At 50.9% G+C, this 23925-nt stretch overlaps 1 protein-coding gene across 5 annotated transcripts in view; it reads left to right on the top strand.

Moving 5' to 3' along the window:
• The window catches only part of DSCAML1 (DS cell adhesion molecule like 1), a 339853-nt gene that overhangs the window by 5789 nt on the left and 310139 nt on the right, over positions 1-23925 (top strand). For 3 of the 5 annotated variants that reach the window (XM_070272833.1, XM_023644895.2, XM_023644893.2), the window contains exons 2-3: positions 10542-10859; positions 14264-14410. In XM_070272833.1, coding sequence (XP_070128934.1) covers positions 10542-10859; positions 14264-14410 — 465 coding nt within the window. The remainder of the gene's footprint in view (positions 1-10541; positions 10860-14263; positions 14411-23925) is intronic. The other 2 variants (XM_070272836.1, XM_070272834.1) reach the window with 1 other exon arrangement.

Below are 23925 nucleotides of genomic sequence, written 5' to 3'. Positions count from 1 at the left end.
GCGCAGGGCAAGCCCGCAGACCTTGTGGCTGGCTGGATTTCTGTGTCTCTCCCTGCTGGGATGAGCGTCGCTGTTTTTCAGGTAGTTTTATGTAGAGAGAACACCCTCAACAGCCTGTGACCTTGGGGGTCCCTGGGCCACTCTGCCCTCCAGGACCCAGGTAGCCAGAGGGAAGCAGCATATGACCCAGAGGTCAAGTGCTGTCCACAGCAGGTTGTGGCCTGTGGGTTCCACGAGAGTGGGGGAGGCTGTGGGCACAACAGCCTGTGTGCCCTGTTTAACAGATGTTCACCCAGCGCTGCTTTAACGTGAACAGTATTAGCCTTGGGTACCACCCCTGCCATCCAGCTGCTACTCTCCTCATCCTTCCCTTCAGCCACCCCCTGCCCCACCTCCCTGCGTCCTTGCTCTTCATGATGCTTGTTGACAGTTTCCAAGGGCACCATCTTCATTAAGAACAGTTATTCAAATGCTAGTTACATATCCATTAAACTGGTGGGGGGGAGAGTGTGTGTGAGAAAGAGCATTGTCCATGGACCTAGAAAACAAAACCCAGCCTGTCTAATTTAGGCAAGGTACCTAATAGGTCATGTACCTCTGTTTCCTAATCTGTAAAATGGGCAAAATAAGCCCTGTCCTGACTGTCCCACAGGCCGGTTGTAATTGCATGTGTGCAGGAAGGATGAGGGGCACGTAATTGTACATCACGTGACAATGCTTTATAAACCGAACAGGGTAACATATAAACACACACATGTGAGAACCACAGCAAACCGGTTTTAGCCTTAGAAATGCTCTGCTGAAACGTGAGGTATAATTACTGTCATTTCATCATACAGGAACAACGAAGGTCTCACAGCTGTGTGTGGCTGTCTCCCCCTCCCTGGGCCCCCCACATATGGAGAATTTTCCTAGCCTTTGCTTTTTCATCAACGTGAGGAACAGCTGAAGAGGCACAGCCAGGCTGGCAGCAGTCTTCTTGGAGCAGACTTGGCAGATCCCCCTGTGGCCCCAGTGCCCGGTGGGAGTGGGAAGAACCATCTTTGCTCCCTCCCCAGGTCCTTAGATGTAAGTTTACTCTATTGTCCTCTGGACACACTTCTCCGAGGGTGATTCTCCCTGCTGGGAACCCACAGTCTGTGTGGGCAGAGCAGTAGGCACCTTGTGTGACCTCATTTGAGGTGACAGCAATTACTGGAATCCAGACCCTGAGGACCCTGTAGAATCAAGGTCACGGACGCCTCGCTTCTAAGGTGGTCTCCCAGAGCCTTGAGGCTCTGGGAGGCTGGGGTACCTGCTCTGGGGGTGACTGACGAGGGTAGAAGTCTGCCAGGTTGGAAGGCACCTTTAAGGACATGGAGTCCATCCCCTGCTCTGCCCGATCCCCTCGGCAGCCTCACACCAGCAGCTGTTCTTCCTCTGCCCCAGCACTGCTGGCCCCAGGAGCGCCTGCCTTTCAAGGCAGCCCGTTCCTAGTCACACGGCTCTCACTCTTACAGAGCTCATCCTTAGAATCCCCCAAGCCTTGTTATGGTCTTGTACCTTCTGCTCAAAGGTCCTGGTTCCACCTGTTAGGCCACCAATCCAGGTGAAGCCCTCTTCCTCTTGACAACCACTCAACCATGTGTAGACAGGTGTCCTGCCCATCTGAGCCTCTCCCCTAGCATCCAGCATCCCTGGTTCTGCTAGCATCTCCTCATATGATGTCATTCCATTTCTCCTTGATGTTCCTCCATTCTCGGGTTGCTGGCTTCTGAGAGCAGAGCGGCCAGAATTAATAGAGCAGGGGAGACCGGAGTCCAGTCCCAGCCAGGACACTGGCTAGCTGTGTACCTGGCGTGAAGGACTCTCTAGGCCTCACTCTCCCCATCTGTAAATGGAGGAGATTGGGACAAAATAATCTCTTAAAGCCCTCAAGTGTTAACAATCTAAATCTAGGATTCTCTGGGGACAACTGTGCTGTCTGAGCCGACTCCCTAGAAAGACGTTTCTGGCCGTAAGGGGCCTTCCCCTGACAAGCCCTGTCTAGAAGGGGCTGGAAGATTAAAGAGTCTGTTTGACTGTCAGCTGTTGCTCATAACTTCTCCTGGAGCTGATGGTGAGGGGCCTTGTAGGTTGAAGGATGACTGATCTTTACTGGATCTCATAGTTTTCTGGTTGCTGGCTACGGGAACTATGTTGGTGCTAAGAATCTTAAAGAAAAAGAAAAAAGAAAAAACCCGTGTTTCTGATGGACAGAGGTGGAGCACTTGGGCACTGGAGCAGTGCTCCTCACTGGGGTAGGATCGCCTCCCTAGGGGCGTTTGAAAATAGATGGGGGACTTTTGGTTATCTCAATGACTAGGGTAGGGAGCTGCTGGCAGTTAGTTAGGAGGGTGGCGAGGGATGCATTAGGGATGAAATCTTTGATGCCTGGGACAGTCCTAAATAACTCAGAATTGTCATACCCCAAATTGCTCTCCTTCGTCAGAACCCCCCTCATGGTATGCTCGCATCCTGGAGCTGGTCCCAGTCTAGAATGTGGTGCGCCTGTTGAGAAACACAGCCCGGAGCAAGGGAGGCCCGGGTTTGAAAGGCAGTTCTGCCGCCACTAGTTGTGCAACCCTAGGAACTTCCTTGACCCTTCTAAGCTCCTGTTTTCTAATCTGTGAAAGGGGGTCTCGTGCAGTAGCTACATTAGAGGGTTGCTGTCAGGATTAAATGCACTATAACGCAAGAAAGTGGCTTCTCATAATGCCTGGCACAAAATAAATGCAAAAAATGGTGGCCATGATGATGGTGAAGAGAGTGGTAAACATGTGTGCCAGGTTCGGGGCGGGGGGAGCCACAGACAGAAGGTCTGGGACTTGGTCCCGGCTGCTCCATCTTGTCCCAGGGAAAGTATCAACTCTGATGGCCTGTAAATGCTCTGATGCTGTCTGGGGAGACTCGCCCTTCTCCTCCCCAGGGTCTAGATGTGGACTCTCTCCAAGGTGCCAACACACAATAAAGGCGTTTTCTGATGAAGGAGCCAGACTCTGTCTCGCTGGTCCTGACCTGAGTTTTGGATGGATGTGGTGGGTGAGCTGAGGCCCCACTGGTTGATCCTTTCTGGACCTAGTTTTTACAACTGTGGGATGAGAACAATCAGAGTGAAGGCAAATTATATATTTGTATGAAAACCTTTGTGTGGAAATGCAGCGGTGGAATCAATCTTGCAAATTAATCTAAGAAATCTCACCAGGGCACATCTGTGTGAAAAACTCTGTGTAAGGCCTGGGGGCAGCAGCCGTGTGGCTATTGCAAGGCTCTGTTGTTATTGATCACACCACTATTATTTTATTAACTTGATCACCAAATTAAGTTAATTAATAGGGTGCAAAGTCCCTGTCAGCCAAGCCCATGAAAACTGTCTATTGTTGGGAAAGGTGATACTGATGTCTAGTATGACAAATTGACTTTTTTCTAAGGAGTGTTAGTTACTCTGAGTGTAGATGGAGGACCGTCTGCATCAGAAATAGTTTCCTGGCCCTGTGCAGACTTGGTGAATCTGTTATCTAAGGATCTGCATCTTCTACCAGCTCTCCAGGTGATTCTCATCCATAGTAATGTTGAGAACTGCTTTCTTAAGTTATTATTAATATTGTGGGTGAGAGGTATGTATTTGTTGTGGTATATTTATTCCACAAATACTCGCTGCTTGCCTGCTATAATGATAATACTTATAACAACAGTGACAAATACTTAGGTGGTGCCAGGCACTTACATACACCAGAAACTGTCATGGATATTAACTCATCCAACATAACAACCCTTGAGGTAGATATGGTCACTCCCATTTTATAGATGGGGAAACTAAGGCACAGAGGCGTGAGGGAATCTTGCCTGAGGTTACACTGCATGTAAGTGGCAGAGCAGGGAATCGAAGCTGGGGAGCCTCGTACCAGAGTCTGGGCGTCTAACTATTGTGCTGAGTGCCCAGTGCTATGCTAGACTCGGGGGACAGAGTGGTGACCAAGACAGGGAGCTCACAGTCCTGCAGGGGAGCCCTGCCCACTCCTCCTGCCCCCTGCTTCCCCCATCCATGCTTGCTATGCCCAGGCTTACATGCCCCTTGCAGGCTCTTGCTCGTCTCTGGCGGGGGCGGGTGTTGTACCGGCCCCAGCACTGGCAGATGCTCCTGGATGAAAAGTCCAGTGAATGAGACGAGTAAATATTGTAAAGGAAGAGAACAAAATGACTCACTTCTCCCTGTGGAGGTGGTGAGGTATTAATATTTCAGTCCCCCCGGGTTGTCATTTATGATGATTGGAGATGATGACATGGAGATAATTCAGTGTGCACCTGGGAGAAAGCCTCAGCCAGTCAGACACCCCCATCCAACCCAGGCAGGCGGGGTGGGGGCCCATGGGTGGCACATACATGGGTGTCCAGTTTCCTTCGCCAAACTAATCCCGATGGCCAGACGGCGGAGGGTGAGCGAGCGGGTTGATGCGATGGGTACTTAGGTTTCAGCGGTGACCCTGGGGGCAGCCCAAATGCCTGGGGGCGATTTCTGGTTTAAAAATATTGCAGTGCTATTTCTACACTTCTAATCTCCTAGCGATTTGGAGCCTGTTTTATGAAACACGGCATCGGGGTGGAGCTCAATGTTAAACGGCGGAGAAGATTAAACGGGTTTAAGGCTGGGCGTCTGTCACATCACAACCAAACCCATAACTTCCATTTTCTATTAAAAATCCGTTTCCCCCTTTGACCAGAAGGAGCTCTGCTGTTGATCTCAATGCCTCTCTCTTATTTATGAAGTGTTTCCCCCTCCTCTGGTTCTCTCTGTAAATGCGCCTGGTTCTGTCTGCAGAGGGAACAGCGAGCTGGGGGATGGCTGGCACTTAAGGGGAAGGTAGGAGTTTCCTGTCCAAGGACTTGCTTTCCAAATGAGGCCTGGCTTCTAGAGAAGAAGTCAAGGGGAACCCTCCTAAGGCCCCGAACTTTGAACTCTTTAGCATTGTGATGGAAAAAACTGGGCTTGAGAGCCAGACAGACCTGGATCAGATGTTGGCTCCCACTCCTTCTAGCCATAGGATCTTGAAGAATTTCTCGCGATCTGTAAAATGAGACCACAGGACCCACCTTTGTACCTTTGTGTCATGATTAAATGAGAAAATGCCCTTGAAGCACGCAAGCCTCGTGCCCGGCACACAGTAGGCACTCAGTCGATGTTAGTCTCCTTTCTTTTGAGAACTCAGTACCATTAGCCAGGCCAATAAGCTTTCAGGGAATAGGTGTATGGCCAAAGTGAAGTTAGGCAGAGGGCTCCGAGAACTTGGATAACCTCAGCCGCCCCCTCCGTGGACGTGGCTGCACCCTGCACCCTCTTCCAAGCCTGCAGAGCTCCATGGCTTCCAACGCTGAGGGCCAAAGGCGTCAGTCCAGCTGTTTTGGCCTCTTCTGCCCAAGCTCCCCCCAGCGCTGCTGTCTGGAAGGTTTCTGCAGGGTCCCCCAAACGTGCCACACCCATTTCTGCCACTGAGCCATTGTTCCGGCAGCCTCTCTCTGGGAGTGCCTTCCCACCCTACCCCACCCCACCTATTCAGATGGTCGCTCCAGTCTCAGCTCGGCCCCCAGTCCCAAAGCTTTGTCTCCGGCTGCTGAGTAACTTGCCTCCGCCCTCCTGGTGGCTCTCGGCTTGATGAGGACTTTCAGCCCTTCCTCACACTCTGCCCTGGGCTGTGGGTTAATCTTTTCCTGGGCTCTGTCTCCTTGACAAGCTCCTAGAGGGTGGGCCCTCCTCCCTTGTCTTTGATGCCTTCCACAACACCTGGGGTCCAGGGGCGGTGCATGTGGCTGGTGCTCCGTATTTATCCCCTGAATGAATAAAAGTCTCTGAGTCAGGGGCTGGCCCCATGGCGCAGCCGTTAAGTTCACATGTTCTGCTTCCGTGGCCCGGGTTAGCCGGTTCGGACCCCAGGTGCGGTCATGGCACCACTTGGTAAGCCATGCCGTGGTAGGCAAGCTGTGCTGTGGTAGGCATCCTACATATAAAGTGGAGGAAGATGGGCACGGATGTTAGCTCAGGGCTAGTCTTCCTCAGCAAAAAGAGGAGGACTGGCAGCAGATGTTAGCTCAGGGCTAATCTTCCTCAAAAAAAATAAAGGTCTCTGAGTCAGAAAGGACCTGGGAGAGCGGAGTGTTGAGGGGTGCAGGAGTCTGCTGAGAGGATGTAGGGTTGGAGGGGGTTTGAATTCTGCAGTGTGGAGTGTGCCCTTGTCATCCTTTGTGGTAACCTCAGGCACGTGCTGGGACAGGAATAACCATCTTATCCCCACATTCACACATCCTCCTTATGGGGAACCAAGTACTTTCGCATTCCGTTTTACCTGCTTGGCAACCATGGGGGGCAGATAAGATGGTACAATCCTCCCCATTTTGTGAGTGAAGACCGTGAGGCTCAGAAAGGCTAAGCGGCTTGTCTGAGGTCACACAGCAGATCAGGGGTGAGCCCCAGGAGGGAAGGTAGCTCTGTCAGACTGTTCCAGGGCCCTGTCTGTTGTACCGTGCTTCTGTGCTCCTCTCAGAGCTTGCTGAGGCTCTGTCACTGTTCCAAAGATTCAAACAGGAGCCTCACATGGAGGGAAGGCCCCCACCACAGAGGCTGTGCCAGATCCATGAGGTGGGAGTGAGGCCCTCAGGTCCTCGCTGCTTGCCCTTCTATGGCGAGGTGACTGGACGTACCCCGTGCTGCTGCAACACCCACTGCTGTTCGTGCCAGCCTTCCTCTTGGCACGTGGCAGAGATTTGAGATACTTGGTGGTCAGTGCCTCAGTTTCCCCTTTATGGATTTGCTCGCTCCTTTCTTTTGGCAGGTGGGGTGAGGCTAAATTAATGTTTATTTAAGGGCTTCTGCATTCTGGGCTGACAGTGCCTTGCGATGGTAAAATATGAGTCCAACATAAGTGCAAAATGCTATTGTTTTACACCTGAGGGTGATGTTTCATAATGGCAATGCCCTGTCAGAGCTGTAAGCAGAAATGAATGGTTTGTCTACTCCTCCCCAGCTCCCCCAGACTCAGAAGACAGCAGCTTGCGTCCCGGGGTGGGAGAAATATGAGGCTACTCACCTTTTGCTATAAATCTGCTCTTTCATCAGCGCTGACAGGTGGCTGGACAATCCCAATCAATTCATCAATTAAGTCTACCCATTTCTAGTTGCTGAGAGCCTCTTGTCCTTGGCTCTGGCGGGATCGGAGGCCCAGAGCGCAGGAAGACGGTTGTCATTGTGGCTGATGCTCCCGGCCGGGGCCTGGGGAAGGGGCTGTCTCGGGAGGCAGGGAGGGTGTAACGGACTTCCAGCCAGGAGAGAAGGAGACTAGGAATGTGTGTTTGGAGTGGGGTTGGGGTGGAAAAAAGGATGGGGAGGGGTACCCAGCCTGGAAACCCAGATTTTGAGGTTTGATTTGTCTTCAGCATGGTTCCTATGACGGAGCAGTTCCATCCTCGGGCTCCGAAGCAAGGCAAAGTTGGGTTCTATCTCAGCTCCGGCACTGACACTCTGTTACTGTGCGCACGCTAGTTAACTTCTCAGAGTCTTAATTTCCTTATCTGTAAGATGGGAATAATAGCAATAACATCCCCTAGGGAGTCCTGAAGATTAAGTGAGATAATATCTATAATGGGTTTAGCGCGAGCCTGGCCTGTAGTTAACAGTGAAATCCATGGTGGCTGTCATTATCGCTGGTGGTATTATCATTACTGAGGGCTACATCATACCAATCCTTAAATGTTTTCTTCCTCTGTCCCTTGAAGCCGACACTTCCTGAATTCCTCTCTGTCAGGGATCTTTCTCAGCTTCCTAAGTCCATTTGTCAGGCACAGGGTAGAGTCTTTCTGCTCCTTGATGGATTTTGGCTCCCCAAATCCATAAAGCTGCCACCGCAAGGGTGTCTGATTAAGCAGGCTGTCTCAGGAAGCACCCAGAGCCCCAGAGTGATGCCCCTACTCCCACAGGCTGAGCTTTTTTGTCTGAAGTGTTGAGTCCAACAGGGGCCCCTCCCAGGAGGAGTGTGTGTGTGTGTGTGTGTGTGTGTGTGTGTGTGTGTGTGTTGTACGCCTACACGTGTGCACGAGCAGGGGTGCATGTGTCTTGATCCTGTCCGTGGCTCACTGAACATGCAAGTTGGTGGCCGAGTTGTCTTTGAGGCAGGTGAAAGCCCCTGCTTGTTATTGCATTGGTTACAATCATCTAATGGTTAAGAAACCAACTCTGGGCTCGGACTGCCTGCATCTGCATCCCAGAGCCTCACTCACTGGTTGTGTGGTCTTGAGTAAGTTGCTTTGCTTTCTCGGTGCCTTAGTTTGTTCATCTGTAAACTGTGATAATAATAGTGCCAACCTCATGGGGTTGTTGGGAGGATTAAAAGGTCATGTAAGTAAAGTGCTCACAACAGTGCGTGGCGTATAGAAGATGCTTAACCAATATTTGTTGATGACTCTTGGTAAGGAAGTCTTTCAAAAGGTGAGCAGGCTCAGGAAGGGGACCTGGTAAGTGTGAGTCCTAAGAGAAGCCTTCCTAAACCTCAGCTTGCTTTCCTATGAAATGGTATGATTTCAGAATCTTGGAGAATATTCTAGCCACTGCAAGCGGGCCATGCTTTGGGAGCTTCTGAGCATTCCCCATTGGGCAATTTTCCTTTCCACAGAGTGGCTTTTCTCAACCACCAACACTGGGACTGTCACAAGGGGAGACAGTGTGAGGAGGAGGATGGAAGGTGGTGCTTCTCTCCCTCTCCAAGAGCCTTTCAGCCGCTAAGGGTGCAGTCCCTGGTGGGGACAGCAAATGCATTTGCTGCTAAGAGGACGCCCTGACACCACAGCAAGGAGCCCACGAATGTGTTTTCCAGCACTGCTGCTAATGGCTTCATCACGGCTTTTTATGAGATGATGTGAATTGCTTTGACCAATGAGGCTTAATGGCCTTCCTCAATGAGCTGCCCCGTCTATTCTCCCTGGAGGCTCAGCTCAGAGTTAAACCAAGAATATTAATACGGGCAGGATCCGGGCCCTCCCCCTTCCTATAAAGTTGTGGAAATTGAGGTCAAGTTGGGTCCCCTGCAACGTTCTTTAAACAGGCAGCAGAGTGGTTTGTCTGCTCCCTGATCTTCCTGGTGGAGAGGGAGTGGCTTCCAGCTGGACCCCTGGGACCAGGCCCTCTCTTCCTCGGGGTTTGCCTCCACTTGCTCAGAGGTGGCCCTTCTTAAGGGGACGGGGGGAGGGAGGGAAGGCCGGCCCTAATTCCACCATTCAGGGTGGCTTCCCCGAAGGGCAGGAAGGACTGAAGCGCTACGCTGGGATAAGAGTTGGAGATGCTGTTCTCTGGTCAGGCGGCCCCGCGGTCATCAGGTAGCTGTGATCATGAACATGCTCTCCTGCGTGACTGAGTGTCAAAATGGCAACATGTCAGAGATGCCAGGCGTCTTTGCAGCCTTGTCCATCCGCCCTCCATTTTATAAGTGAAGGAGCAGATGATCAGAGAGGGGAAGGGAATCCCACAGTCAGTCAGTGTTGGGTGTAGAACCTGGGTGGCTCTCTTGCTCCCCGAGCTCAGATCTGGTCCACCCACAGTACCGCTGGTCCTCATTCAGCCCTCTGGGGCAATGCGTTTTCCAAATCAACTCCAGAGGCAGCAGGCAGCTCTCAAGGTCTCCTGCCATCTTCTCTCTTCCAGGCGAGCATCCCCAGTTCCTGCAGCCATTCCCTCTGAGAACATAATCTTGAGACTTTTCCCTTTCAGCTATAGGATGAGAGAAAGTGCACCAAGATCCTCTTTAGGAGCAATGGGTTCAAATTTTAGTCTGTAGCTTAGCAGCTGTGTCATCTCAGGCAAATCAGATAACTCTTCTCAGCCTATAAAAGGGAATGATAAAAAAGAGGTGGTATTGGGTCCGGCCCAGTGGTGCAGCAGTTAAGTGCGCACATTCCGCTTCAGTGGCCTGGGGTTCACCGGTTCCGATCCCAGGTGCAGACATGGCACAGCTTGGCAAGCCATGCTGTGGTAGGCGTCCCACATATAAAGTGGAGGAAGATGGGCACGGATATTAGCTCGGGGCCAGTCTTCCTCAGCAACAGAGGAGGATTGGCAGCAGGTGTTAGCTCAGGGCTAATCTTCCAAAAAAAAAAAGGAAAAGAGGTGATACCATCTCCTCTCAGGGTTGCACAGATGAATTGAGGTAATGGCTGTGAACCTGACTGCATACAGTAGGTGCTCAATAAATGTTTATTATCTAAGCAATTTCAGTGCCTCTCCTACTGTGTGGATGCCAAGAGTGGATCTTGGCTTCAGACCCAGCAACATAGCAGAGTGGTGGGCACCTCCATCCATGAACTTGGCACGGAGAATGAGATGTTGTAATTGTTGCTATTCTTGTGCTAGGTTGGAAGCTTCCATAGGACAGGAACTATCTCTTATTCACCTTTTCCGGTGCCTGGGGTATAGTGAGCGCTCAATAAGTGCTTTGATGAGGGTCTTCCTAGGGCGCTAACCCAGCCTCTCCCCTGCCTCCCCGCAGCCCGCCCTGAAGATGTCGGCACCAGCCTCTACTTTGTAAATGACTCCTTGCAACAGGTGACCTTTTCCAGCTCCGTGGGGGTGGTGGTGCCCTGCCCGGCCGCGGGCTCCCCCAGCGCGGCCCTTCGATGGTACCTGGCCACGGGGGACGACATCTACGACGTGCCGCACATCCGGCACGTCCACGCCAACGGGACACTGCAGCTCTATCCCTTCTCCCCCTCCGCCTTCAATAGCTTTATCCACGACAATGACTACTTCTGCACCGCGGAGAATGCGGCCGGCAAGATCCGGAGCCCTAACATCCGCGTCAAAGCAGGTGAGGGACCAGGCGGCTTTCCCCTACCTGGGAGCTCAGTCTGAAGCGGGGGGGGGGGGGGGGGGGGGGGGGCCAAGTTGGGGGGGGGAATGGGGAGTGGGTAGCGCCCATCGCCCATCATTCTGAGGATCTGTGCGTAACATGCTAGGGATTGGGCGGCAGGTCGTGGGGTGGGGTGGGCTGTGGGTGGGGCTTGGAAGAAGTCAGTCCCTCAAGCTAAGTTTTGTTGTTACTGTGTGTCCTTAAGCGGAGAACACACCTTTCTGAGCCTCGGTTTCCTCATTCACAAAGCTGATGCCAACACCTACCCCATTCATCACCACACGTCAGGGTTAAATGAGATAGCACTCATTTAAATTATTTAAGCGCTCTTCAGTGCCTGACTCATGGAAAACAGCCAATGAATTTCTTTTTTTTCTCAAAAAAAAAAAAAACCTTTTATTGAAATAGAATATATAAAGAGAAGTGTATATAAGTATATAGCCTGATGAATTTTCACAAAGTTTAGCTAATATCCAGATCAAGATATATGATATCAGCACGTCAGAAGCCTCCTTTATGCTTCTTTGGGTCACTGCTCCTAGGGGAGACCATAGTCCTGACTTCTAGCAATATAGGCGTTTGCCTGTTTTTGTACTTTACGTAAGCGGAGCCCTACGGTAGTTGTTCTCTTGAGTCTTTTGCTCACTGTTATGTCGGTGGGCTTTACCCCTGCTGCTGTGTGCAGCTGTGGGTGGTTCATTCTCATTGCCGTGTGGTCTTCTATTGTGTGACTATCCCACACTTTATTCATCCATTCCACTGTTGACGGACAGTTGAGTCTAACATAGCTCCTGAGAATAGGCATTTAGGTAAAATTCACGATGGGATAATTTTAGCAGTGAAGGATTTTGGTCTCTGGAAGAGTTGATGGAGGCAAGGAAGTGAGGGTTTCTGGGATGGTCTCATTTCTCTGGGTGAGGGCTGGAGATGAGGGACTGAGTTAGACCAGCTACACTTAACGAGGCTGTCCTGATATGCTGGTGTGTCCTAATGAGTTGTAAGATGTGCCTCAAATAGTAATAAAGCACTGAGGTTTGGGGAGTGACTTTCTTGGAGGAGGTTTTGGGGTGGCAGAGGACAGCCGGTGTCCTAGCCGGCCACTGCAGCAGCACCAGGCCTGGGGCGTGCCATCGTTCCTGGCCATGTGTTGGGCAGAGGAGAGTGGATTCTGGGGAGGGTCTCCCAACCTACGTGCCTAGTGACAGGTCCTGCAAGACCTCTGACTGCCTGTGTCCTTCTGCCTTGGCAGTGTCTCTTGCAAGGACAAGGTTCCAAGCAGCTGGGAACAGGTGTTTGTAGGGGTGAGGTGGGATGAGAGCTCTTAGTTAAAGAACTGGTCTTCATCTCATTGGTTTGTCTGGGGAGAGAGTGCAAGCTCTTCGAACCTAGGGCCGTGCTCAGTGTATGCCCCCTGGGGCTCCCCGTGGAGCCTCTTTTCAGGAGTAGGTCCTTTGCTCTGTTCCCCTAACACAACACCAGGTGCTGGGCTGGGAGCCCTGAGGCCAAGATTTGGAACCCAGTTCTGGCCTGTACAGCCTGGAGGATTGGGCTAAAAGGAGGTGACCTCATATTTCCTGTTACATGCCCGTTATTGGGTTAGGATGTGATCTTCACAATAATCCTGTAAAGTGTTTCTTACTTACAAATGGGGGGACTGAGACAAAGAGAGGTGATGTCGTTGCCCAAGGGCACGTAGGCAGTTAGTCACACAGGTGTAGCTATAATGACAAGTGACATTGTTGCAGTGCTTTCCATGTACCAGGCCTTCTACATGCTGCTATTATTATTACTGTTATTTCCTTTCACAAATGAGGAAACTGAGGCACTGAAAGGTTAACTAGGTCTTGTCTAGGTCACGCAGCTGCTCAGAGGAGGATGCAGGGCCTGCTCGTTGGACGCTCTTAACCATTAGTACCTGCTGGTCCCTGGGACTCATCTGGATGGTGTGCACCCAAACCCAGCCCTTTCCACTCCTCCACTCTGCTCCCTCCAGCGTCGGCTCCCCTTAGTCTCCTTTCTGTTCCCCCCTTCATCTGCAGGCAGTGCCATGCCCAGACCCACAACAGGGTGGACCATGGCCTCACAGAGCAGGCAGAGCTGTCTCCTCTCTCTCCTCCACCTCAGCTGTCTCTCTTCCCCATCACGGCCACAACACGGAGAAGGGGAAAGAATAAAGGCATGGGGAGGCCTGGGGAGGGCTGGCCCGCCTGGAAACACAGCCAATTAAGAGGCTCTTGATGAAGCCAGAGGGGCTGCAGGTGCACAGCCGGAGGGGCTGCTAGGCCCTGAGCGTCGCCTGGGCAACCATGGCAGGGAGAGCAGGAGGGCACGCTGCCCAGGTGCCTGCTGAGGGACAAGGTCGGGAGGCGGTGGGGCTCTGGATGCTTCAGCTCTGCTTGGCAGAGAAGGGGCAGAGGATGGAGTGAGTTGGAAGAGGCCACGTGGAAGAGGACGAGGGGGAGGCAGAGGCAGAGGGCTGGGCCAGCCCATCCCTGGGACCCAACGAGTTTGGTGGCTGCAGGTGACAGCTCCCCGAAAACCAGCCCTGGGACCAAGACAGGAAGCCTCTGTGCACACTGTGAGGGCAGCCAGGCAAGGCTGGGGGTCTGGCTGGGGGCAGCAGCAGGAGGTGGGAGAGAGCAGCAAGGAAGCTTCGTTATGGAGAATCTTGGAGGCTGGCCGTGTCTCTGGGGTTCTGCATTTTCAGAGATGGTCACAGTTTCAAAAATTCTCTCCCATTTTGCTTATAGACCACCCAGCCCTCCAGAAAGTTCAGGATGTAAACTCCCGTTTCCCAAACCGCTTTTCACATTGAAGTGGCACAAAAATCTGTGGTTAGATCATGTGTCCTGGTTTTTATTTTGGCAATTTATGGTCACTGTGCCGCAAACTGTTGCTACCCTGGGCCCAGGGATAATATAGGGAATCAGATATGTTTCCTTGGAGGCATTCTAGTATACTTCTGTATTACCCACATCCCCTTCTTGTGTATGATCACCTTGCAGGGCTTGAGTGCTACCCTCAAGGTCCTAATGTCTTATGCAGTTTGTTAATATTTGCCGAAATTGGAAAGGTTGGACGTTGGATTTATGCTCTTGCAGAGTGAGGCAGGGTATTTCTGAGGGAGAGTAGGCTGCCCAGGGGAGTAGGGGCAGGTTGATGGAGAAGGAGCTGTGCAGGCAGAAATCAGATCACGGCAGGAACTTCTGGTCTGGGTAAGTGGGAGGTAGGGGAAGAGGTGATGGAGGCTGAGGCCTGGGGTACTGAGGGAGTTGAGCTTGCTTTCTTGGGGCCCCCCCACCATGTCCCATCCGAGCCTTATGACACCTGTCTCTCCCCAACCCCCCCACGTCTCTCTGCAGTTTTCAGGGAACCCTACACCGTCCGGGTGGAGGATCAAAGGTCAATGCGTGGAAACGTGGCCGTCTTCAAGTGCCTCATCCCCTCTTCAGTGCAGGAATATGTTAGCGTTGTGTCCTGGGAGAAGGACACGGTCTCCATCATCCCAGGTAAGGAAGTGCTGTGGGGCCTCGGCGGACAGCGGTGCTGGGGTTGGGGAGACTGAAGCAGAGGTGCTGAGTTGGTTGTTGAGCTAACTGAGATCTTGAGGTTGGTTCTGGTGAGCGATTTGTTATTGTTTTGGTGATGCTCTGGCGAAAGTGTCTTTGGTCTCGGCTTGGTGCACCTCTGTGTGGGGTGGTGAAAACCCGCATGCCAGGGGCCTCTGCTGAGTGTGTGAAGGTCCCATCAGACACAGAGTGGGTCCTGTTTCTGCAAAGGAGTGGGGTCGCCATCCTTCCTGACCACTGGGTCTTTGCTGGCCCTTGCCCTTAGTGATGGGAGACAAGACTAGAAGCATCTTAACTGTGAAAAGTTGTCAGGGGAGGAGGGAAAAGAGGCTGGTTTGTGGTGTCTTTTCCTGCCTTGAATGACTAGGACGTGAGTGCTGGATTCTCGGAGGACCAGACTTGAGGCAGCATGCGCATGGGACGTTTTTTTCATGAGTTGGCCAAAGAGCCCATCACAATTCCAGTGGGCCCTCTTCTTGCCTGGTATTGGGAGAAAAGGTTAATACTGCATTGTAGGTTCACCTTGTTAGAGCTGCCGTGTTTGTGAGCCCTTCGTTATCGGTTCCTTTTCCCTATGCAGGGTTGTCTTTTCAACAGGAAAACAGGTCTGGGAACCCCAAGAGAGGACTTCAAGTCCTCAAAATACCTCTAGGCTTTGGTTACAAAATGCTGGGGTTTTCCCACCACTCCAGCCTCTCTCCCTTCATCCCGGCACATTGTAGAGGCTCTGATGCTGTTTCTTCTTCTCTTGACCAAGGACCTTGTTTTCCTTTCTGTAAAATGGAACTTGACCAGATGCTCTCTGAGTGCCGCTGCAGCATTAACGTCCCATCGCTGGTCATATGAAATGATTCTAATTGCTCCAAGTTTTCGGGTTAGTTGGGGAAGACAAGACTTCTATGCGTGAAACCTGTAAAGCAGGGGTTCTTAATCCTGCTACATGTTTGAATCCCTGGGAGGTCTTTGGAAAACACCAGTGCTTGGGCCCAACCCCCAGTCAGTATCTCAGAGTAGAACCTGCATCAGCCCTTTGGAGACTCCTTAGGTGGGTCCAGTGTAGAGCCGGGAGAAGGACCGATGTTTGGGCACATTGACAGCTAATGTGGCAGGATACTTTTTTTGAGACATTAATTTGTGTTTTGCTCTTGGTACTTTTCCCTTCTCTCAGTTCCGGGCAGATGGCCAGAAGGTATAATGTCCTCAGAGCTTGTGATGGGACAGGAATCTGAGGCTACCTGAAGACAGCCGCTCTTCTTGCCCTTAGGGAAACCATAAGCGAACAGGGAAGATGAGGATGGGTGTTCTGGCTGAGGAGGAGGGTCTCTGAGGGCGGGGAACAGGAGACAAAAGGATGTCAGAGACGGGGATTGTGCTGCAGGCTCCAGGGTACAGCTGAAGGAGGCGGTTGGACCCCACAGGAGTGGCTGTGTGTGGCTCCACAGGGTCTGCGCCTGAGGCTAGTGTTCTTGTGTCTATATGAGACACGACGTGCTCAGCCAAGACCCAAAGGGATCATGCAGGCAGGGCCGACAGGCTGGTGAGGACCAGAGACCCTTGGCAACAACCAAGGTTGTTATTGGGAAGCTCCAGTAGTGATGGAGATTGAATTTCTTGTCTATCCAGCAGAGTCAGATTGCAGGTGATTTAAAGAACATAAAGAAATATGATATTTCTTATACACTTGAGTTTATGGACTATGAGTTATATCTATTAAAGTAATAATAATAATAAAATAATATTAAAAAATTTTGAGTGCTTACTATATGCCAGGCACTGGGCTAAGAAACTTTCAAATATGACCTCATTATATCTTCACAAAACGTCCTTAAGTGTATTTTCCCCCTTCACTTTACAGAAGAGGAAACTGAGGCTCAAAGAAGTGAAGTAACTTCTTCCGGGTCACACATCTATTAAGCAGAGGTGAGGGCTTGAACCCAGGTCTGTGCACTTACCCCCACACAGAACTGCGTCCAGGCACCAGTACAAGTGTATCCAGTAAAGCGTTGCTTTGGGTACAATGGAGGCTTGTGTGCTGTGGGCCTCAGGAGCGGAGAGACTCAGTGCTGGTTTAGGGAGGGCTTTGTGGCCCCAGAGGAGGGCAGTGATTAAGAGCCTAAAATCTAGGACCAGACTGCCTGGGTTTGAAACTCACCCCATTGCTTACAAGCTGAGCAAGTCATTTTTCCCTGAAGTGCCTCAGTTTCCCCAAGTGTAATAAAATGGGGATCATGATTGATTACTTCATAGGGTTCAAGTAGGAATGAAATGAGTTAATATGTAGAATGTTTTGAACACCGCCTGACACACGGAGGATGGTCTGTAGCGATGAGGATTACTATTTGGTGGAAAAGAGCGTTCATTCTCCTCTTTGTACTGCTGTTTCCTATTGCTGGGTGTGTATTGCTACCATGTAACAGGGTCTGTGTCCCCCATTAGACTGAGTGTCCCAAGGTTAGGAACTGGGTTGTTTTCATCCACACATCCCTGGCTCTTCACACTCAGGATACATGCTCACTAAATGTCCAGTGGGTGCGTGAATGGATGGTTGGGAGAGTTCTGAAGGAATATGGGAGCAGCATGGACAGAGGCATGGAATAAGGACGAGCACCATGGGCGTGGAGTAGCAAGAAGCCAGCTCAGGCAGGAGAGAAGGAAGGTTAACCTGGCTCCTGTGTGTCGGAGCTGGAGGCAGTGAGCTTCCCTGGGCGGCCCTTGTAGTTGGTGCTTCAGGGCTGTCTTTGATGTCAAGACTGGGCTGGTGGCCCCAAAGGGCATAATTATCAGGGAAGTGGGCTTGATGCTAATCTTCAGGGTTCTGTTAAACTTTGGTTCTATAGAACCCCCTTTCTTTCCTCGAGAATTTTCCTCCCCTGCCCGGCCCTCCAGCCCCATCCATAATCATTCTAGATCTTTCTACAGCTATGTTTTAGATCCAGGGACAGGCTTCCCAAAGCACGTGAATCCAGCTAACATGCTCCCAGAGGAATCCAAGAGAACCAGGGAGAGCAGGGTTTTGCTTCCTCCAGGCTCTGTAGATGAGAGGCCTGAACTTGGGTCCACATGCTGCATACCTTAATTTTGGAAAATGCAAATTGTTTACTGATTTTTTTCATAAAAATAAGATTCTCTGCCATCCATACTTGCAGAGTACCCAGTGTGTGTGTGTGTGTGTGTGTGTGTGTGTGTTTGTGTTTGTTGGCTGGGCAGTTGGACAGCAGCTTCTCACAGTTGAGGAGATTTAATAATTAGGTTGCCTCGAGGTTAAGGAAGGACCAAGGAGCCCGAGTTATGTCCCCTTGACACTTCAGGGTCACCTTCTGGAGCAGGGAGAACGGGGTTGATTTTGATCTCTGGATCTGCAAAGCTGGGCTCAGATCCTCCATAAACCACAAGGCCAGCAGGAGCAGGTGCTGGAGAGCAGGAAGAGGGACGGGGAGGCTGACGTGGGCCAGTCTGGGCCCCAGGAGACATCTCCTTGGGGAGAGCAGGTGCCCTGGGAGGAGGGGGCCCAGTGGGGTGAGTGCAGGCCCCTGTGAACTAGGAGCCTGCCCTTCCATGCCTCTCTCAGAGGGGCTTTGGGAGGAATTAAAGGCTTGGGGCCTAAGCAAGCTCTGTGAGTTGGGTATTTGCGCACAGGTTAGCCTCGCCAGCTGTCCACGGTTGGGAGGGGCAGGTAAGCCTCGTGGAGCTGGCCGGTGAAACTCTAAGCAGCTTTTTGGCTGTGCTTTTCCCAGCCGGGGTAGGTAGAGTCTAGAGAGACGGCCCGAAAGGAACTTTGCCCAGAGCTGCCTTCTACCTCTGCCCCCCTCTCCCGCCTTCCCCTCCCCTAAGCTGGCCATCTTCCTTCCATCAGGCTGCTTAAAGATGTGCATGTAAAATCACAGAGCCTCTCGCCTATGATCTGGCATGCTCCTACCCCTTACTTCTCTCCTGGGGGACTTGGTCTTGAGACGAATTGGCTCTCCTGAGCGAGCGGGCAAAGGGCTGTGCGCGAACGTAAATTAAAATGAAGGCCTCCAGTGAAGCCGAGATGTGGTTTCATTTCCCATCTGCATGATCACCATTACAATGCATGTTATTGGATATAAAGATAAATCCGGCCCTGTTCCTAATAGCTTTTAATTTCCACCAGACCTGATTATATCGATGCAGGCTCCTTGTGGGAGTTTCCCAGCACGCTCTTCACCAGCATCCTGACTGGCTGTCTTGGCCCCAGTGGGGAGTTTTGGACACTACTCAGATGTGGGCCAGATGTATCTGCTGGTGCTGTGGACGGCAGGCCTGGATCAGCTCCCTTGTCTATGCGGATGGGGCTCCTCAGTGCTGAGTTGTCATCATGCCTGACTGGCCTGGGAGTGCACTGGGGGTACTGTGTGTTGGGGAGGGGAGAAGGGGGGATCAGAAGGAATCTGGCCAGGGGGATCCCTTCTGAAAAGTGGTCAGTGCTCCCCAACTGCAGCCCATATTTGCCCAAGGTGAGAGTCAGTGAGCCCACCACCCTTCTTCCACCCCCTTAGTTGTCCTGGGATTCCAAGTTCCATGGGTTTTCGTCCCTCTTTTCGTTAGGTTCTGGTGTCCCTGCCTGGTCTGCATCAATCTCTTCCTCTCCTTATTGGTACCCTACTCCCCTTTTGTCCTTTAAACTGCGTTCCTCTGTCCCCTTCCGTGAGCCTGCAGCAGAACTTGTCACTCCTCTGGTTCCATTCCTGGAGCATGTACCTCCTTCTGTCTTACATTGTAGGTGGTTGTTTCCGTCTGTCTGTCTGCTGCAGGAGGCTGTACAACTGTATCTTTTTCATCCCTTTATCCCCAGGGCCCTCGTAACACCTGTCACAGCATAATAATAATAAGATTAATGATAATATCTATCATGAATTGAGACCTCTTTTGTGTTAGGCATCTTATATATTATTATCTCTAATCCCCACAATAACACTTTAAGAGAGAGAACATTTTTTGTTTTGTTGGTTTTTTTTTTTCTTCCAATTTTATAAATAAGGATGGTGAGGCCCAGGGAAGTTAAGCAACTTATCCAAGGCTGCAAAGCTAATAAGCAGCCTGGGTTTGAGCTGGGGTCCTCAGGGGTGCTCTTCTGCCTGCTGCCTCTCCAGAGCAGGCTCCTCATTAAGAGTGGACTGTCCTCAGGTTCTAACATAGGAGGAGGCCTCCTCCCTGCCTCCAGTACTTGCCTGGGGACAGAATCATGTCATCAGCCCTTGCCCTGACCTCTGGCTGTGTGTGCGCTGACCAGAGGCCTTGACTTTTCTGAAGGGCAACAGATCTCCAGCTGAAAAATCAGTGAACAAAACAAGTGTTCTAACAAGAAGCCTTTATTGGGCCCCGGCGCTGTGTTTGGCCCAGTGGGAGGCACAAAGACGGGCCTGATCTGCGAATTTAGGATTCCGTTCATGTTGTCAGCTCTGATGGACAAGGATGGTTAATCTCTACACAATGAACAATCAAATATGATCATGGTTTGCTTTGGAATGCAGAGTCAACTTACTAATTGCATTTTGCTCAGGCTGAAACTAAGGCTACTTTGAGTCTCTACCAGCTTGGGCGCGGGATGACACAGACGACAGAGAGCTGAGGTGGCGCCTGGAAACCAGTTTGGACACAAGTAGGCTACAAGCGGATGGAGACACAGACTGTCAGAGCTGGAAAGGCCCTGGAGGTCATTTACCGATAAAGAAACCGAGGCCCAGACCCGTGCTCTCCCGTGCCTCCTTCGCCCCTTCTCTCCCACTCATTCTCAGAGCAGGTTATTTTAACCACTTGTAAGGGGCTTGTCTTTTACCACCAGATGTCTTTCCTTCTTTGTCTGTCTCAAACCTCCCCATCTTTCAAAGTCTGGTTCAAATACCACTTTTTCCATGATGCCTTTCCCAATTTCTGCTAAGAATGGATTTAAAAATCACCCAGATTAACCTGCTTCTAGGGGATCCTTTTCTGAACTCCGTCCAAACTTTATCAGTTCCTTGCTCAAGACACTAATCGTGTTTTGTCCTGCATATTTTAAAATCTGTATTAGCCCCTCACCGAGAATGTATAATCATCAAGAGCAGAATCTGTATTTTATTCAGACCCCTCTCCCCTCCGGTGCTCATAGAAGATGATTAATGGTAATGACGAAATGCCAGTCTCTTCCCTACTGGACTGTCATGTGCAGTAAGAAAGGAGAGAGGTCTGCCTAAGGTCACATGGAAGACTGGTGGCATTACAGGATTTAGGGTTGGCGGTTCTCAGTCTCCATTACGCCGAGCTGCTTCAGAGTTCCCCAGAGGGAGATGGCCTCCGTGGGTTCCTCCTGTGGTGCTTTCCTGTTTAGATGCAAAATTGGGGACCTCAGCTTGCAAGTATTCAGGGGCATGCAGAAAAGGCGCTGGGATGGTCAGCCAGTGCTCATGTGAAATAGGTGGTGCGTTCAAAGCAATTTAACAAATGGGGTTTGGCCCCTGCTGGGTGCTAGGCACAGTGTGAGGCCTTGCAGAGGAGTCAAATTTGACCATGAGCTATTTCTTCCCTTCAGCAGCTCCTATCTAGGGGTTATAGTATCTTCCGTGAAGAGGATGGTACAACAGAGGCCGGGGTTCTTTCTGATGGTGGCAGCCCAGTAAGGCATCATGGAGGGGAGGGAGGCCTCTAGTCAGGCCGTAGAATACATTCCCTAGGCCACGCGGACAGAAAGAACACTTTGGGTGGAGGTGTCAGCATGGATGAAGGCAAGCAGGCAAGGAAAGGATGGGGTGAGGCAGGGAGGGGATGAGGCTGGAGGGTAAGTAGAGGTGGTGAAAGATTGTCATTTAGCTCATGAAAGTCCTGTCTAGTTCTAGGGAAAAAAAAAAAAAGGACAACATGATAGTAACGATTAATATTTATTGAGCACTTCCTAAGTTGCCAGGCTCCATTCTAAGCATTTTACATGTTTAGCTCGTTTAATCTTCACAGCAATTTGAAGTTGAGGGAACTATTATTCTCCATTTTACAGATGAACAAACTGAGGCGCAAAGAAGCTAAGAATTCTCTAAAGTTAGTGATAGAGCCACAATTTAAACTTGTGTATTCCGACTCCGTTATTTGTGCTCCTAAGCTTTACACTATATTGCCTTGCAAAAAGTTAATATAGAGGATGTATTTTTTGAAAACTGCAAAGTCAAAAAGAAAAAGACACACAACCAAAATTGGGTAACTGATACAAGCAGACAATTTACAGAAGAGGTAGTGGGATGTGGCAGGAAGACGACAGGCTGTGGAGTCTGCTGCTCCTAATTGGTGACCTTGAGTAAATTACTTTCAAAGCCTCAGTTTATTCACCTGTGAAATGGGGACAGTGAAACCTACTGCACATGGAATCCTGTAGATGGAAATTAGGCCTCTGGGGAGACTTGAATTCTCAGACGGTGAGGAGTGGGCTAAATACAGCAGGGAAATTGCCCACCCAGCTTCATGACCTTGTCCGACCTTGGGCTGTGCTACCCTCTCTGGGTGCTGGTCTGGAGGCAGAGCGTGCGTTAGCCAGGATGCAGCCACCAAGGCGAGCGGTGGTCCTGGGAGCAGAGACTGGAGGATGGCTGCCCCCAAACGTGATCTTGAGAATGTCATAAGGAACTGGGGCTGGTAGTAGATGACCACTATAATGGGCCATGATAATCTGAGTAGAACGAGGGAAGCAAAATAACTGGGAGAGAGTGTGGTTAGTCTCTGTATTCACTTGTGCCTTGCGTGGTACCTGATAAAAGTTATGTTGAGGGAAGGCGTGAAGGCGTGCGGTTTGGTACCAACACAGCAAAGGTCACCTCCACAACCTCCCTGGGTCTAAGCTGCTCAAAGTGCTCAATCCCTGATTCAGTAACGACTAGTATCTCATAACACTCTATAGTTTATAAAGCGCTTTTATATGGTCTCGTTTGCTCCTCGCAGTCCCCCCGTTGCCTTCCCCATTTTACAGACCAGGAAACAGACAATGCAGTGAGGTTCGGTGACTTGTGCAGTTAGAAGCAAAGTAGAAAGGAAGGAAATAAACACGCATTAAGGTGGACGTGTATGCAGGGGCCTGTGGCACGTATCTGGATGTCATCTCATTTGATTGTCCTCTTAACCTTGTGAGGGAGGCATGCTACCCTCATTCTTAGGTGTAAAGGAAATGAGATTCAGAGAGGCCAAGCAGTTTGCTCCAGGTCACACAGCTTCTCAGTGGCAGAAACTGGGCTTGGACTGAGAGCTTTTGTCCCCAAAGCCCAAGTTCTTTCCTTGTAGCAAACTTTAGAGACTCCAGCCTGAGTGTTGTCCCAGGGACTTGGGACAATAGACAGTTACTATTTCCCTCACCAAGGCAGTTGTAGGGAGGAAAAGCAATGGCCCTTAATTGTGTGATTGTTGTTTGCTTTGATGGGGAGGGGCATCAGACTCAGACAGCCTTCTATTTTCCTCGGCGTGCAGAGAGAAAATCCTGCCTTCTAAAGCCTTACAACACGCTCTGCAGGTTAGAGATCCAAGGAAATATTCGGAAGCAGCAAAGGCATTCTCCCCCTGGTCAGATGGCCTAAACTGAAATGATAATCATAGTGATAATGACGGTTACTAAGAAAATAAGAGATCGATTACTGAGCTCCTAAGCAATAAGTGCTTTTCATGAGTCGTTTCATTTAATCTCCACGAGGTCTCATGTAGGTGATGGTATTGTTATCTCCATTTTGCAGATGGGGAGCCTGAGCCCAGAGAAGTCGGTCACCTGCTCGAGGCCATAGAGTGCGCGTGCGGTGGGGCAGGATCTGAGTCCAGAGCAGGTGGATTTCAGTTCTTAGGAAGGACTTGGGCCACCTCTCCAACTGCGCCCTGCTGCCTATGTCAGCTTTCATTGGGATAGTGCTCTCTGGTTTAGGAAGCCAGTTCACAGGCATCGTCTTACTGAATCCTTCCAACCCATCCCAGGCAGACGTGTTCTTAACCTCACTTAACAGACAGGGAAGCCCAGGCTTGGGGGAATCGAAGGGCCTGCCCAAGGGTATGGCCAGGGAGGGGTATACCAGGACTCTGGTTTGGTGTCTGCACCCCAGGATCTCTTGAGGCCCCACCTGGAGCGCATGCCCGAAGCTCCCCAGGACCCCTTCCAATCTCCCAGCAGGCGAGCTGCTCTGCATTTGCACGCCAGTTGGATGGTTCCAGAACCATCAGCCGCGGCTCCTCAGTCAAGCAGAAATGTCTGTGTTCACAGGTGCCTCTGGCGGCGTGTGCATGTGTCGTGTTTTGCTTTTCCATTTAGTTCATGGCAGGCGCTGCGTTTCCAGAGCACCCACTGGGTGAATTTCAGCAGATTTAAGACGATTGCAGGCAAACGCTCGCCCCGGGATCATGCCGTGGCAGTGGACACGGAGCAAGCAGCATTGTTTGGTTAAGTTGACACCTCTGTAAGTTACCCTGAAATCAGAGTGGAATTTTTTATAGAAGGTTATCCT

Source organism: Equus caballus, chromosome 7 (assembly GCF_041296265.1).
Source record: "Equus caballus isolate H_3958 breed thoroughbred chromosome 7, TB-T2T, whole genome shotgun sequence".
In the NCBI taxonomy this organism is placed as follows: Eukaryota; Metazoa; Chordata; class Mammalia; order Perissodactyla; family Equidae; genus Equus; species Equus caballus.
The sequence above is the reverse complement of the archived record's forward strand: the minus strand, read 5'-3'. Positions and strand labels throughout refer to the sequence as shown.